The sequence below is a fragment of the Eumetopias jubatus genome, unplaced genomic scaffold, assembly GCF_037043125.1.
Source record: "Eumetopias jubatus isolate StellerSeaLion01/CBP00866 unplaced genomic scaffold, mEumJub1_p1.0 scaffold_4, whole genome shotgun sequence".
In the NCBI taxonomy this organism is placed as follows: domain Eukaryota; kingdom Metazoa; phylum Chordata; class Mammalia; order Carnivora; family Otariidae; genus Eumetopias; species Eumetopias jubatus.
In genome coordinates, this window is record NW_028274810.1 from 85380329 (window position 1) to 85396951 (window position 16623).

Below are 16623 nucleotides of genomic sequence, written 5' to 3' on the forward strand. Positions count from 1 at the left end.
GAAGAAAAAAGGAAAAGAAAGGATGCAAAATCATAATGATTTTTAAAAGAATATAAAGAGGGAGAAGAAAGACAACATAAAAAGAATAGGGTACAATTAAATTCATTTTCTCTCTGAATACATATTTACATCTTCATGCAGCTTTTCAACCAGCCATGCGCCAAAATAAGCAAACTGAAAGCTGCAAAAGCTGCAGCAGTGGAAATGTTATGTGTTAGGTCAAAAGGCAGTGGGGTGTTTACTAGTAGAGCCAAAAGAAAAAAAATTACTCAGCAGCTGCTGTTCAGTTCTGGGGGGAATATCTGCTTAGTGCCATGACAAGAGCAAATTTGGATTGAGAAGCACAAGTCATAACAGCAGCTTTACCTCTGGCCCACCAACCTTTCTTTCCGAGGGAAGGACAGAGGTTTTCTTCACCTGGTCATACACAAATTATGTAAAATTCAGTAGCCTTGCAATGCAACAACAATGCTGCCAAAGATGGAAGAGGTATCCCCAGAGAACAGAAATATTGCCCTAATTATTAAAGAAAAAGTAAGATATGCCAGAAAGTGGAGTTATCCTTTAAAAAAGGTTATATAGGACAGTTCTTCTTATTTATTCTGTTATTCATTTAGAGGAGTAATATACAGAAGCATAGAGCTAAAGTGGCTCAAGTACTCCCCACCAATCTAATTTATAAAAGTCCTTTCTTTAAAGTCCACAGAATGACATACCCATTTCCAACCAGCCCTGAGACGATTTCTGGAAGGTTTCTATTAAGATATAAGATATTTTCTGGAAATGGAGACTGATTCAAATTTACCAAACTTCATCCAAGAGAGCATTAAGTTACTTTTTCAAAGAAATTGAGCATCTTTTACTACTTCCACAGAGTCAAAAAGAAAACTTCTAGAAAATATGCAGTTATGTTTTACAGAGAGGGTTAACCAGGCAAGATAGCAACAAGGCAACAAGACTTTCTCCTGCTTATAGAAAGCAGAGTCACTGTCTCATGAGGTTCAGGCCACATTATCTAGATAAAAGTGACGTCCATTTACATCAGGGAATGGAGGCTGAAGAGGACAGTGAATAAAAACAACTGCATCCTATCACCCCCAGTAACTAGCTACCCATCATTCAAGAATTCTCCAGTCTTACTTGGTGAAACTGGTCTGACTCTACTCGGGGAATTTTTAGCCAATTTCAATCACATTTTGAGAAATATAAAAAGTACCCCTTATGAGTCAACTTTTATCATCTTCTCCAGTTCCAGAAACTAAACAAAGTTGAATAGTTTACCATGAATTCTAAATATAAAAACAAGTTTTTTTAAGTTATTAAGACATCACTACCTTTCTTGACTAGAATTGCTATTGCTATTGGTGAAAACCAGGCATATAATTTTAAAAATCATTATCATCACTCATTAAGTCATTGTGACTACTTAGATAAATATTAACCTGTATAGGCTAAAAATTAAGTAAAGAATTTTTAAATATATGCTTAAGGTAACTTTTAAGGTGTCCATCACACAGATTCACTTAGTCAGATGTAGGATTTCTACAATAGGTAATGACAACAACACAAAAAAAGCAGCCTCTGAAAGGTATCTCCAACTTCCTCTGTGACTATCTTATAAAACAACATGTTAAAAGTTTGATGCTGCTCATAAAGACGAATCGTCAATAATTTTTCTGAAATTGAAATACAATCATTAATATGTGGTGTTCTGCATTCTCTGGCTTAGAGACCTCCTTGGTTTATTATATAATTGTGGTCAACCATTCCAGACATTTCTAAGTTGTACAAATGTTCAAATAAAGTTTAAAAAAAATGTTTATCCTGTTCCAATTTTGACCTTACTAAATTTAGTAAACTCTCTGGTCCTTGGAGGCACAGTTTGAACATAAAGTTCCACTGGCTTATGGTCAATTTGTAAACACACACTAGCCAGAAGGAGGCAGTTCTCAAGAGCCTAGTCATCTAATGGTAGCTCTAAATGGCTCCTGTAATTCGACTGGGTAGCCCATATGACTTAAAAAACAAGTATTTGATTATGAATACCTTAAAGCTGCAATGAACTGGTGAGGAACCAAAGCTAAATTTCAGCTCTAAACTTACTTATTTTATTCACATACAGAACATTACTATACATTTATTTCATTCATTCTCACAGGTGGTCACATGGACAAAGTACTCACTCCTTCTCCTGTGGGAAGCTGCCCATTGATGTTAAGTGTTCGGAATGGGGAGTGAGTAGATAAGCGTTTATCCCATTCACTAGGCCGTGGTTCTGGTACAGATTCCATGAAGTTCTTTTTCAGCTCACTGATGCTGGCATGATGTTTTTTTATCTCTTCTTGACTTTTGTCTAAATCCTGTAGTTGAAAGGACAAAGATGCAAAATTATAAATACTCAGAGGAAAAAAACACATCAAGGGAAGCCCACCAGACTATGGGCACTGGTAGAAAACACCACATCCAGGGCAGATGTTACTAATCCATAAATTGCATTTAAAATTTAAATATATGACATGGTATATTTGCTTGCTTTTTTTTTTTTTTAATGAGGTGCTTTTCTTGGAAGCAGTGAAGCATCATAACCCCACAGCTCTTAGCAGTTCTGTAATCCAGAGACCTCGCTCCTTAATTTTGCAACTTTTCTTTGCATTAGGACGCAGCGCTAGATCTCCAACTCCTCATCCTAAGAGGGTAATCTCACAGCTCAATTAGCCTTGGCTTGATATGAACTGATTGAGGCTCTGCTCAGGCAGGATGGAAATAGCAATAGATAAGGAGCAACTATTAAACAAAGGACATGATAAAAGATGCAACTGCCACCAAAGCTGCTTTGCTTTGGTTAGTTGCAATCATACAGCATCCCTCTATTTCTACCTAGAGACAGTTTTGCTTCCTTATTACTAGGTGGATATTACTGGTTTTGATAAACAGTAATAGCCCTTTCTTGTTATAAAAATTTATTACTAGAATTTCTGGCTCAAGCCTTGAGAGCAAATTGTTACCACCTATGAAAAATCACTCAGGTATGTAATATAATGGCTTTTTTTCTTTACCAATACTATTCATGCAAACTAAAAGCCTTATGACTTCCAGGACCCCTGGGTGGCTCAGTTGGTTGAGCGTCTGCCTTCAGCTCAGGTCATGATCCCAGCGTCCTGAGATCGAGCCCTGAATCCAGCTCCCTGCTCAGTAGGGGTCTGCTTCTCCCTCTCCCTCTGTGTTCTCTCTCAAGTAAATAAAATCTTAAAAAAAAAAAAAAAAGCTTTATGCCTTCCAGCTACTGACAGCTTTACTTCATCCCTTAGTAGAATTCAAAATAGGGACCTTCTTCCAGTAACTTTCAATGGACTGGAAGTAATTTAACAAGAATTCATCAGATACCTTATATATCTTCTCAACAATTTAAAACATCTCAACTGTTCCAGCAGATATGGATACTGGACAACTAGGTTTAATAACCCTTAAATGGGATATTACAGGGAGAAAGGATCAAAACTTAGGTTAATAAAGCTAGAAATAACATTCATGTTTATTTAACAGGAGGCATATAAAACTTTTAAAAGGCGACTTGGCCAGAAATAAAATGGGAAATACAACTTAAAGACAAAAACTGAAATGTTCTTTGTCCAACATACTTGTCCAAAAAAGCTCAGAAGATCTATGCTTGAGATCAAAATATGTGGGAACCTGTCACTTGATGAATGCTAAAAATTCTGTGTTTATTATATATCACGGCAGCTCTGTATCCAAGAAAAGCATAATATTAAATATATCTTTTAATCTGCTGTGTAAATTTTGAGATTAGCCTCTTTCTTTCTTTCTTTCTCTGTGGGAAATCACCACATTTTGGGAAAAAAAACTGGAACTCATTTAAATAAAAATTTGTTTGGAAAATTTTTCTGGAGCAACGTATGCTTCAACTAAATAAAATTTTTTTCGAAAGCAATGTCAAAGGGAAAATAGCATAGGAAAAAGAATTGGTGAGGCACACAACATAATTTTGATTCTGGAGATATTCATTCAGAAAATTCACTTACTAGTCCATTCTTATTTTTGCAAGACTAAACCATGTATATTTGCTTTGAGATCAAAGAGAAAACTAACCCAACAAGGGCAATCCTGTAGCTTCCCCATAAAATTACCTCTTGCTTGTTGGGATGCAATGTGAGTACAGCCCAGGAATATGGGCTTCACCATGAGGAAACAACAGTGTGCACTTTTATTCTAGCTGAAAGCAAGAAAAGCATGTTTACTAGCTAAAGAAAAGCATGAATAAGCTTGGTCAAAGACTCAGTAGTAGGCTAAGCAACTGAGACCCACAAGGCATGTAAGGCCCTGTGACCCAGCTCCTAACTGGAAATTAAATCTGCCTGGTCCAAGGGGCGCCTGGGTGGCTCAGTCGTTAAGCGTCTGCCTTCGGCTCAGGTCATGATCCCAGGGTCCTGGGATCGAGCCCTGCATCGGGCTCCCTGCTCAGCAGGAAGCCTGCTTCTCCCTCTCCCACTCCCTCTGCTTGTGTTCCCTCTCACACTGTGTCTTTCTCTGTCAAATAAATAAATAAAATCTATAAAAAAAAATCTGCCTGGTCCAAGAACAACTTAACACATTTGGGAGAGTTACAAGTATGAATGGAGCAAAACAAAAATGAGCAAGAGATGCTATGGTAAAACCATAACTCTCTGGGTTAGCCTCTTAATATGAGAGTGGTGATTTGTTACTCTTCTTGCCTAGCTTTTGATTGGTTTGGAACCTGAGAAAAATAAATGTTTCAATAAAATCAGTAGCTTCTGAAGGAGCTTTCTCCATCCTTCTTAGCTGGCTCTGTTAGAAACCTGTGGGGGCACAGAGTAAAATTAAGATCTCAAAGGGACCTGTTCCAAATAGAATTTGTCATAGACACTTGCTACAGGTTCTCTCTGGGAGATGGAGGAGGAGGCGGTAGATCTAAAAATGAACTCGACCTTATTTGGCCAGAACAAAGCATTAGTGGGGGTCGGGTAGGAGAGATGCTTTAAAAAAACAAAACAAAACAAAAAAATTCTGCTAGAGTGACAGATAACTTGAGAGAACATCCTTATTGGGTGGGGGGGGTGGGTGGAAGGGAGACAAAATTTTTTTTTTTACTTGTAACTAGAGAATGATGGTTAGCCAAATTACTTTGGCTGTTTTTAGGCTAGATACTTTTTGATACTTATCATCTTATAATTTTAGCAGCAGCCAAACCAAACCATTAAATACAAAATGTTCTCAAAAAGTAGTTAGTAGTTTTAATTTTCAAACACACACTTATTAAGAAATCCCCTCTTGTGGCTATCAATGCAATGCTGGGGGAAAAAAACACATCACACACAGGGACTCTGTGAGTCTCAGAAGCCATAACACACCTCATTGAACAAATGACAAATATATGATTGGTACTGCAGGTTCCAGTTAAAAGGAAGCACTAAAGGGGCGCTTGGGTGGCTCAGTCGTTGAACATCTGCCTTCGGCTCGGGTCATGATCCCAGGGTCCTGGGATCGAGCCCCGTATCGGGCTCCCTGCTCAGCGGGAAGCCTGCTTCCCCTCTCCCACTCCCCCTACTTGTGTTCCCTCTCTTGCTGTGTCTCACTCTGTCAAATAAATAAATAATATCTTTTAAAAAAAAAAGAACAGAAGGAAGCACTAAAGATGGACTAGTGAAGAAAAAGGCATGTTTGGGATTGGGAGATGTTACATTGCCAAGTACATCAACTGACCTCTGTAATTCTTCCTAATCCCGGAAGCAGAACCATTCACGTCTAGTTTTAGTTATGAGCTCAAGCAGAGATCTAGCTGCTGAGTTTGAGATGTCCTAGAGTCCAGCCTTAAAAAACCTCATGTTACATGAGGTAAGTGTACATAAAGCATTTGATATTGTGCCCATCGTACAGTACGTGATTAATGAAGGCTGGCCATAATTTTTATTGCTTTTATTAAAGTACCTTATACATAGGAAGCACTCAAAATATATGTTTTGACAAAAAATAAGACACAGTTAAATAACTATTAGAGGCCATTACATTAAACCAGAGTTCTATTTTAAAAAGTTTCTTCAGATATCCAGTTTAATAATATTTAGCACATTTCTCATATGTTCATCTTTCAGGTCTCAGCTAATATGTTATCTCTCCAGAGAAAACTTCCATCCATCTTATTCAGAGTAGATTTCCCTTCTCAGCACAGCATACTGCTTATTTCCTTCATAGCTTCTATAATAACTTGAAATAATTTCATTGCTATTTTTTAACTGTTTACTGTCTCTCTCCTCCCTACTTCATCTTCCTCTGTATTTATATTTATAGTTCCTTCAAATTTAAGTTAAAATCCCCAGTATCAGAGTTATATTCCTTTCTTTTGGCTCTGTCTTGAGCAAAATCATAAGATAATCTGGTCAACTTTTGGGCGCCTGGGTGGCTCAGATGGTTAAGATAATCTGGTCAACTTTTTTATATAAGAGTCTTAGTGAGTTATAAACTAATGTCACTTCAGTGTTTTCCACATAGGTAACTCCATGTTCTTTATTTTTTCCTCATAGAGTTCCCCTACCCTTCTAATTAGCTTCATATTTCCCTATCCAGTGTTGAGCCCCAAACCAGATAAGTATACTAATATAACTCTGGTAAAAAACAAATTATTGTTGAATGTAATGAGAAAATGACCTCACAATTCCTATAATAGACAGTATGTTGCTATTTCTGAATGGGAAAAGTATAGTTTAATAAAGATAGATAGACCCTAACTCAAATCCTAGCTTTACCAATTTACTGGCTTTGTGACCACAGACAAATTAAATTTCTCTAACATCAATTTTCTTATCTTTAAAATAATAATCTTATGGCCACAGACCTGTTTTTGTAATTAAACTATCTTATATCATATTAACTACGGATTAAATACCAGGTCCCTTCTTTCCTTCCTGTATCTTTTTTCTTTCCTGACTGTCCTGTCATTTTTTGGTATTCCCCAATTTTTAACTCCATTTTGAATTGTGATCATTTCTCCTACTTTTCCACACTCTCTCAGTTCAGAAGATGAAAAATACAGTACAAATTTGATGCTTGGGACATATAGGAGTTTATATTCTTGGAAAGTTCAAGGAATTTTTGACAGTGATGTAGAATTTTCTACAAGTGCGTAGAACAATGGAACCGTGAGAAGCAGGGGTAGTCCCAATCATATATTTTTTAGGTAAGTATGACAGATGGAAACTAAAAAGAGTCAGAAGGAGAGATGGTTGCATATCTTCATGTTTACCAACATGCAAAAGCATTTTAAACCTAAAATTCTTTCATGCAATGGCATGCAAAACCAAACGCAGCATAAAGAAAGGGATGATTGCAAAGAATGCAGAAGGTTATAGGCAACCAACTAAAATAAGCTTCAAGTTCATACAAACCTCCAACATTAAATTGCTATGTCTGATATAAATGTTTTCACCATCTAGTCTCTCTCTCTTTTTCTGTGAAAATGAAAGAGGGAAAAACAGAAAAGCATAAAAAATTAAAATGTTGTTCTTGCGGGAAAAAACTGCAAATTGGCAAACCAAAAAAATTAAATGTCCACAGCGCAGCATATGCCAACATGAAATGGTCACAAAACTACAAGGACATACACAGAACACATTACCACTAGAAAACAGATGACCCTATTCATGAATGATGGAAGAAAGTGATGACCTTATTTAAACAGACAGTGCTCCTGGCTTCATTGGCTTCTTACGTAAGTTGTTTTATGCTCACTCTTGAAATTGAACTGTTTGAGGGTTATCTTAAAATACGTGATTTTAAGAAGCTTTGAAATTCCATGTTCCATGGCATGGAGAAATGCTTTAAAACATTATTTACCTTTTTGAGCTATATTTTATACTTAGTAATACCACAGTACGTACATCTCTAATACTTTTCATAAGAAAGATCTAAAGGCACTTAATACATGATTAGTCAATATTCTCTTCAGTAAGAACTAATACATCCCACTCTATAGTTGGGAAGAATGGGTGCAGAGCAGCAAAACACACAGTTATTAACAAAACCAGGAGTTGCTGCTATGATGGTTTCCATAGTAAGTATGTATCAAATATTGTCCATGATTCCAAAAATATGGTGCCACTGAAATATTTCTTATAAAGTTTAAACATGAAGGGTAGGTTTGGTCTTCACTAGTTATTTCATTGTGTTTAAAAAGATATCTTCCTCCTGGGAATTTCAACAAATAGTATAGGATTATAATTTCTTTGGTATACATATGTATGCGAGTGTATACAAATATGTATATGTGCAAATATATATCTGCGATTTGAAAGTAATTTCTGATGAAGAGAAATCAATGAAAAGAATGGATCACTGTCTTTTTAACACACTGTAGAAGTCAGCATGGGTGATGGTAATGCAGTTTTGTGAAAGTGAAAAATGGCTGACCTTCCTCATTCTTATCAGATCTTCAGTTTTTTCTGCAAGCTGCCATTATTAAAAAAAAAGAAAAATAATAAAATATTGGCTTATTGAAGTTTGTTTGAACCTTTATAATATTTTTTAAGGGAAGGGAGTTGGGGAGAAGAAAAAAATTGAGGACGGAGGAGAAAAGGAACAAGTGGTCTGTTGGCACAAACCTGTGTTTGGTCACCATTTGAGGTGGGTACTGTGACCTCGATGTGGGTTTTTTCCACCTATATTTAAGAAATAAAGTGGTAAAAACATTTTAGGTTAGTAGGTTTCTATGAGAAGCATTATTTCCAAATAAACTGCATCTTTAAGCTGGTTGTGTAATCAACATGATGCAGTCTTATGGGGGTGTGACAGGAAAGGACATTACTCTCAACGGTCATCTGTTAGTTCGCCATCATATTTTCAAGGCTGAAGAGGTAATATGGACAGCCACATGATCATAAAAGAAAATTAAGATAATTATTCCATCGATAAAGCAAACATTTTTACACTTAATTAACAAAAAAGTACTTATACAAAAAATAATTTGGGCTTAAATAAGGCATGTGTTTTTGTTTTGGCTTTTTTTTATGATCTAGAAGTTCTTTAACATTTAAAAACAAATTTACAAATGAAGATATCAAGGTAGGACATACATGACAAAAAGAAAATCTTTACAGTTAAAGCACACATATAATAAACCACATATGACACAAAGCAGGTAAATACAAAAAAAAATTGTTAGTTGATCAATATATTTAAGGAGGCAGTTTCATCCTTGAGTTTATTAGACAACAAAACATCAAAATAAACTCAATCCAAATTGTTACTGATGCATGCAATTACTTCCAAGGCTGATTTATAAATAAGCACACATAGGGCTCAGCTGCAACATTCAGCACTCTGTAATCTCCTCTCCAGGGAGACGGAGCCCATGTGTTTGGTGGATGAACAAGATTCATCCTTAATAGTAGGAAGAGAATAACTAAGGCCTCCTGCCTAGCTTTGAAATACCTTTACTAATAGTCATTTTATACACCCAAAATGGAGTAAGTATAAATTTAAGAAACCCAGACAATTAAAAGGAGGCATTTTAGAGTGAGCAATGCCTAAAGCAGTAGGTATTTCAAAATTAGAAAACTTTTCATTAAGGATCAAGTCAATCACTTCCTATCATTAACTTCTTTATAGAACCCCACCAATCTGTGGTTTTGACACATTCTTTTTAATCACACTTGGTAGCATTACCTTGGAGTATAATGTCATTGTGCTACTTTCCCTAGGACAGAATGTAGAGAACATAACACCAAACTTTGTGATACTGTCAAATAAATCATAAGCACATCCAGCTACAGTACTTTTAACTACCAGGATAACTGACAATTTGGGTCATTTCTATTATGAATCCCATTATATTTGCTGTATGGTCATTAGCAAGTTATTTCCCCTCTCTAAGTTTTTTATTGATAAAGTGGAGATAATATATCCACAGAGTTGGGAATGTTTAGCAAATGGTAGTTTTAAATTATTTTGTAAAGCTTAAATTACTTATTTCAATGAATAATGACCTGCTTTTTTCTAGCAGCAAGAAATTGAGAGACTCTACTTCAGTCTAAGAGTGGAGGCCAAGTAGCAAAGGTGGTTGTGCCCCTTCAGAGAACATTATATGAGAACATAGGGGTGAGGTACTATTCCATACCCACAAAACAGGTCTTGTCAAATGATTCAAGATGCAAAAAGCTACCTCTATCTGGCACCAAATTCATGTTAGATAATGAAATTTATATAGTGTCACAAGGTTATTTTATTACTACTATTGCTTTACATAATAACTACGGCTTCAGGTAAATTCCATAATTATTTTCTACTGCTACAAATAAAATCAACTCATTCTGTCACTACTATTATAGTAATAGAAGGTTATCAGAGGTGATTTTCAGTCTGATCTCTACATAAGTATCTCAAAACATATATGTACACAGAATTAATCAGCAAGAAAACCACCTACTGGCACTTAAATGGGAAGCATATACCAGGAAATGATCTCTCCCCTCTGTCAAGGTCCCAAGAGCAACGGGAACCTATTCTTGAAGATACCTCTGTCTGACCTATAGGCTAAAGAACAAGTATCGGGGCACCTGGGTGGCTCAGCTGGGTAAGCATCTGCCTTCGGGCTCAGGTCATGATCCCAGGGTCCTGGGATTGAGCCCCACATTGGGCTCCCTGCTCAACAGGGAGCCTGCTTCTCCCTCTCCCTCTGCCCCCCAGTCATGCTTGCTCTCTCTCTCTCTCAAATAAATAAATAAAATCTTTAAAAAAAAGAACAAGTATGTTAGCAGGACACCAAAGGAATCTTAGCCACTCAAAAAGATTCCTTTGCCAACTCCAGTAATCCAACACTTCCCATTTAGTACAACAAATGGAGGGATAGTCAAAAGTGCCAGATGAGATATTCTAACATTAAAAACTAAGGTAGTCTAGGGGCGCCTGGGTGGCTCAGTCGTTAAGCGTCTGCCTTCAGCTCAGTTCGTGATCCCAGGGTCCTGGGATCCAGCCTCACATCGGGCTCCCTGCTCCACGGGGAAGCCTGCTTCTCCCTCTCCCATTCCCCTGCTTGTGTTCCCTCTCTCGGTATGTCTCTCTCTGTCAAATAAATAAAATCTTAAAAAAAAAAACACAAAAAAGCAAAAAACTAAGGTAGTCTAACCTTAAAAAGGCACTGTTGATACTGAACCTGATGGTCAGTATCATACACATCTGGCTAGGTTAAAAAAAAATACAAATATCCACCATTTGCTCAATTTTTTTCTCTCTTTGGACTCAAGTTGGTCTCAAAGGACAGTAAAAACGGCATGTCATGTTCAACAGTTTTGATTTTTTTTTTAAATACAGTCAAAACAAAGCCAAATTGGCCACTGCTCTACAGATATTAACTAGATATTGAACCAGGTCCAAAAGAACAGGATTAATCCATCTGCCAAGATGAGAGCACTTACTAAGGTCTTACATGGTTTAAAAAAAATTTTTTTTTTGTTTTAAATTTCTTAACAGACATATAAAAATGTACTTTTTCTTTTAAAAACTGCCTCTATTAATTCCTGTTGTCAACAGTGATACTTGTATTTATGTCATTAAATCTGAACATCTCAACTCCATCACTGCTTAAATGTGTTTCAAAAGCTTATCAACACATAAAAGATCAGTCCAGTTACGGTTAATCCTGGGAAATCTACTAATTGGTGATTTTTCAACAAGGTCAGTGACTGTGGGTCAACTCAGAACTGTAAGCAACTCAGTGGCATAATCGCCCCTACATGAGGATCTTCGCCTTTTTGTAAACAATTTGATTTGAACAACCACATGGATGTGCCTTATGTAATACTAACTGGGATATTCTCTAGGTATGTTGCACATATACTCATCTTAGGAAATCAAATTACATTTTAATTCTATTAGCAGAGCTTACTCTTAAAAAGGAATGTGGAGATTCCTTCTGGTTGAATAAAAATTATTTTTAAAAGCAGATGATCACAGTGTTAAAAACTCTTTTTTTTAGATATAAGTTAGATAACAGTGTAGGTGGGTCACCTGAAAACTCAGATGGCTTAGTCTTCATGATATAATTCTATGAAAATACTTTACAGGTTCATGGGGAATACTTTCTTTTAGAAAGAGTAAAGAAGAAATAACTTTGTTAGAATTCTACAAGAATCAATGCTTTGAAAACCCTCCTGGCCAAGGAGTTAACATGTCTAAATCAGAAAGTGTTAACTGAATTTGAATAAAAAATTTTTTAAAAAATCGGAAAGTGAACTAGCCAGATATTTGGACTTACGGCATACCTTCCACGCCTCTGTGGGCTCTGGCTCAGCTTGCTCAGGCGGCACTTCTTCCTTTTGCTCTTCAACCTTCACTGTTTCCTTCTGTGCTTTAGAAACCTCTGTGTCCTGACTCTGAGCAATGGCTGGTGCAGAGGTGGGCCGGGGACTTCGGTCTGAATCAACAGCTGCTGCTACATGAGAAAGGGAAAAAGAAAGGTAAGTGAAGGCCAGAGTCACAATACTACTTCAGAGTCACCAGGTAAAATAATTGTGAATCCAGGACATAGTATCCAGCGGGCTATCATACAGAAAGTAAAGAATAAATCATTAGTGTTCTGCCAGGTAACTGATGGCATTAAAAAAGCTAAAACAGGGGCGCCTGGGTGGCTCAGTTGGTTGAGTGACTGCCTTCGGCTCAGGTCATGATCCTGGAGTCCCGGGATCGAGTCCCGCATCGGGCTCCCTGCTCAGCAGGGAGTCTGCTTCTCCCTCTGACCTTCCCCCCTCTCATGTACACTCTCTCTCTCTCTCTCTCTCTGTCTCTCATTCTCTCTCTCAAATAAATAAATAAAATCTTTAAAAAAAAAAGCTAAAACAGAAAAGCTAAACTATGCTATCATGTTCCATAAGGGGGCGGAGGGGATCAAAATAAGAAAAGAAATTAAAAACTCTTTTTATTAAAAAGTTAGCAAGATTGTTTAACCTTGTACTCTGTTAGTTTTAAGAACCTGCAATGTAGTCTATGGAGAAAAAAAAGAGGTTAATTAAGTCTGACTTCTTTCATGAAGCCATATTGACACACAGATCCATTTATATACAGGTGATTTTAGGAACCTAAAAAATATGTTCTAGGAAAAAAGAATCAAGTCTGATTTCTTCCATGAAGCCTGCTTGGAATGATTACAAAATAACTTGATAAACCGATCTTGTAAGATATGCACACTTTTTGATGCTTAAAGGCAAATCTTTGAACCAGATACTTGCCCTTTTAATAAGTCATTTGATTAAAATAATATGAATTCAAAACCTTTGGCCTTTAGTCCTTTAAAAAAAAAAAACTTCTTTGAGTTCTCTCCTACCTTCTCTCAGAACCTTATAATTTGTATTACAGTCCCTCTTCTCTAACATATCTAGGGCAGTGGTTCTCAACCAGGAGTGATTTTGTCCCTCAGACAATATTTGGGAATGTCTGGAGACATTTTTGATTGCCACAACAGGGGAGAGAAGCAGGAGGGGGTACTGGCCAAGGTAGCTGAGATTAAGAAATCTTGACTTAGGGAAAAGGCTGTATATAGACTGTTCTAGAGACAACATGCAATATAGGCTTATGACAAAAGCTTGATCTTTTCAGAGTTAATAATTCGCATATACATACTTTATAGTAACCTCACTTATCTGCCAGTGTCTGGGAATGCAGTGTGTCTCCACATGATTTGTTTGTTTATTTATTTATTTATTTAAAGATTTTATTTATTTATTTGAGAGAGAGAGAGAATGAGAGATAGAGAGCACGAGAGGGAAGAGGGTCAGAGGGAGAAGCAGACTCCCTGCTGAGCAGGGAGCCCGATGTGGGACTCAATCCCAGGACTCCAGGATCATGACCTGAGCTGAAGGCAGTTGCTTAACCAACTGAGCCACCCAGGCGCCCTTGTTTATTTATTTTTAAGTAGGATCCACGCCCAGCATGGAGCCCAACTCAGGGCTTGAACTCACGACCCTGAGGATCAAGACCTGAGATGAGATCTAGTTGGATGCTTAACCAACTGAGTCACCCACGTGCCCCTCCATGTGATTTAATATTTCTGATAACAGATCATTATCCTTTCATGTACTGAGAATTTAAATTTTAATTATTTTGCATGGAAATCCTTACAACTTTTACTGTATGCTTTCCTGCCTTCTTAAACTGAATATACTGAATTTTTTAAAAAGATTTTATTTATTCTTTCTTTCTTTTTTTTTTTTAGAGAGAACGTGCCCGAGTGGGGGGAGGAGCAGAGGGAGAGAGAGAGAAGCTTAAGCAGGCGCCATGCCCAGCCCGAAGCCACGCTCCATCTCACAACCCTGAGATCATGACCTAAACTGAAATTAAGAGTCTGACGCTTAACTGACCGAACCACTGAGGCAATTCTGAATTTAATTTATCTTGATAAATTTAGATTTATAAGTAGTAAATATTAGCTAAAACAAAGGAATTCCATGAATCAGAACAGATAAAAAATTAGAATTCACAACTACTTCGTACATACAACTCCAAGAAAAAAATGCTTGTTACCCAGTAATGATCTCCAGTGAAAGAAATCATTCCTCAAAGGATACACAGGAAAAACAGGAGAAACACAGGAATCATCTACCTTCCAGTGAAAATTCTGTGGCCTGTTGCAAGTCCTTGCTACTCATGGGTGCTCTAAGCTACTCAATGCAAGAATGGCAGATGGCAGACCAAATCTAACAACACAGGAGAATGTGACAAAATATTTTGCTCACAGTTGTGTTAAACTATCATTATACATGTGTATTCACACCTCCTCTCAAAGAATTAATTCAACTCTGCCTGGTATCATAGAAACATAGCCCATGCTTTCACCATGTGTTATTTTGCCACTTGCATTTGGTTTTAATCCAATACTAATACTGCAGAGCCAAATGATTTATGTCTTCGGTATTCCTAGCCCTGGCAATCTGTACTGTCTGTGGAAAAGTAGGTATAACTCTGGAAACTGGCAGTTAGAAAGAGAGGCATAAAGTTTCACCATTTGTAAAATATAGAAGGTATTAACTCTATAGAATAGTTAGGGAAGGCATACTCAATGGATATAAAAATATTTTATAAACCTGAAATATTAATAACTTTTAATGTCATACCTCTAAGTCTTTGTGTTTTTTTGTTATGGGTTAAATTTCAATAGTATGCTGGGAAAAAAATTAATTATGCACACACTGATAGGCAATTCAAGTGAAAGATTTCACCTGGGAGCCCTAGAGAGAAGGAAATTTCTTTCCTTTTCTCAGTAAGAAGACTACAAAGTATGGATCACAGCAGAAAATCGTGTTAGTGTTGTTTTTAAACATCTTTATTGAGATATAATTCACATACCATATTATTCTCCCATTTTCATTGTATAATTCAATGCTTTTCTGTATATTTTTTGGGGGTAGTAATTGCTTTTTAAGATGTTTGGGCTCTTCAGTTTTGTGAATTTATTTGTTAGCTATTACAAGATTTAGGTGCACATAGAGAATGCTTAAACTTTAAAAATTCAATTATTTCCCAATTCTGAATGTCTAGACAAAGAAGAGTGCTGTGATAATCTTATGGACCCATTAATTCAGTATTATATTGCTCTTGTCTAAAAATAAAAGAAACTTTAAGACAGTTATATATTAGAGCAGTGAAGAGTAAAACTCAAAACCATCATACTGAGTAAAAGACTTAAATTTTAGGTCTAGCCCTGTAACTTACTAGCACAATCTCTGCTAGTGTGGTATGGGCACAAGAGGTATGTAGTGGATCAGTGGTTCCATTATCAGAGGGCCCACTCAAATCAACTGCAGCTCTTGAAAAACAAAAACAAAAACAAAAAAAACCCAGCTGATGCTCAGGTCCACCACAGACAGATGAGGTATCTAAAAGTGAAGCTTGGGTACTTGTTTTGTTTTAAAGCTCCAAAGATGATATGGGTGTATTCCCCTGGCAAGAATCACTGCAACCACTATTCACCAAGCGGATAAACTGTCTAGTTGTGTGACCCTAACAAGTTATATAATTTTTTTGTGCCCCAGTTTCCTCATGATTAAACCAAGAATTCCTAAATGCTTCTTGTTCATTAGGTTGTTGGTACTAAATAGGAATATACAGAAATGGTTTGAAAAGCAAAAAGTGCAACAAAAATGTAAGCTGAAAAATCTTTGTCATCATTATTAGCTATCCTTGTGACTTAACCACTCCAACGTATAAACTGGGATCTGAAGAACCAGTTTTAGCGTCTCAGCTGGTGAAGCAGATGCTCTGAGCAGCAGATAGAACACAAAAGGGAGTGTTCATTTGTATCACTAAAGTGAGGGTCTTTATAAAACAATTCTTGTAAAAGTTTCCCTAATACACCATCTCTAGCTTAGAGGCTTATATTTTATATATTTATATAAATATATATATATAAAGAGGAGGGCCTAACAGGGAAAAGTCTCTTTCTTAAGATGAATAGAGAAGGATCTAGGAAAAGGAGGGAAAACAGTTTCCATAGACCTGTTTCTAATTCTTGTACTGAGAAGACAGCACACAGAGAAAGAAGATATTTGGAAACAACACTAAAAAATATTGTCCTATTCAGTTTATTTGTAATTCAGAGACTTAAAA

At 36.6% G+C, this 16623-nt stretch overlaps 1 protein-coding gene across 10 annotated transcripts in view; it reads right to left on the reverse strand.

The window, feature by feature from the left end:
- EPB41 (erythrocyte membrane protein band 4.1) overlaps positions 1 to 16623 on the reverse strand; it is a 192633-nt gene that overhangs the window by 36010 nt on the left and 140000 nt on the right. For 6 of the 10 annotated variants that reach the window (XM_028113684.2, XM_028113680.2, XM_088022525.1 and 3 more), the window contains 4 exons: positions 12288 to 12457; positions 8631 to 8687; positions 7419 to 7481; positions 2184 to 2360 (listed from right to left, as the gene is read on the reverse strand). In XM_028113684.2, the coding sequence (XP_027969485.1) occupies positions 2184 to 2360; positions 7419 to 7481; positions 8631 to 8687; positions 12288 to 12457 (467 nt within the window). The remainder of the gene's footprint in view (positions 1 to 2183; positions 2361 to 7418; positions 7482 to 8630; positions 8688 to 12287; positions 12458 to 16623) is intronic. The other 4 variants (XM_028113676.2, XM_028113677.2, XM_088022524.1 and 1 more) reach the window with 4 other exon arrangements.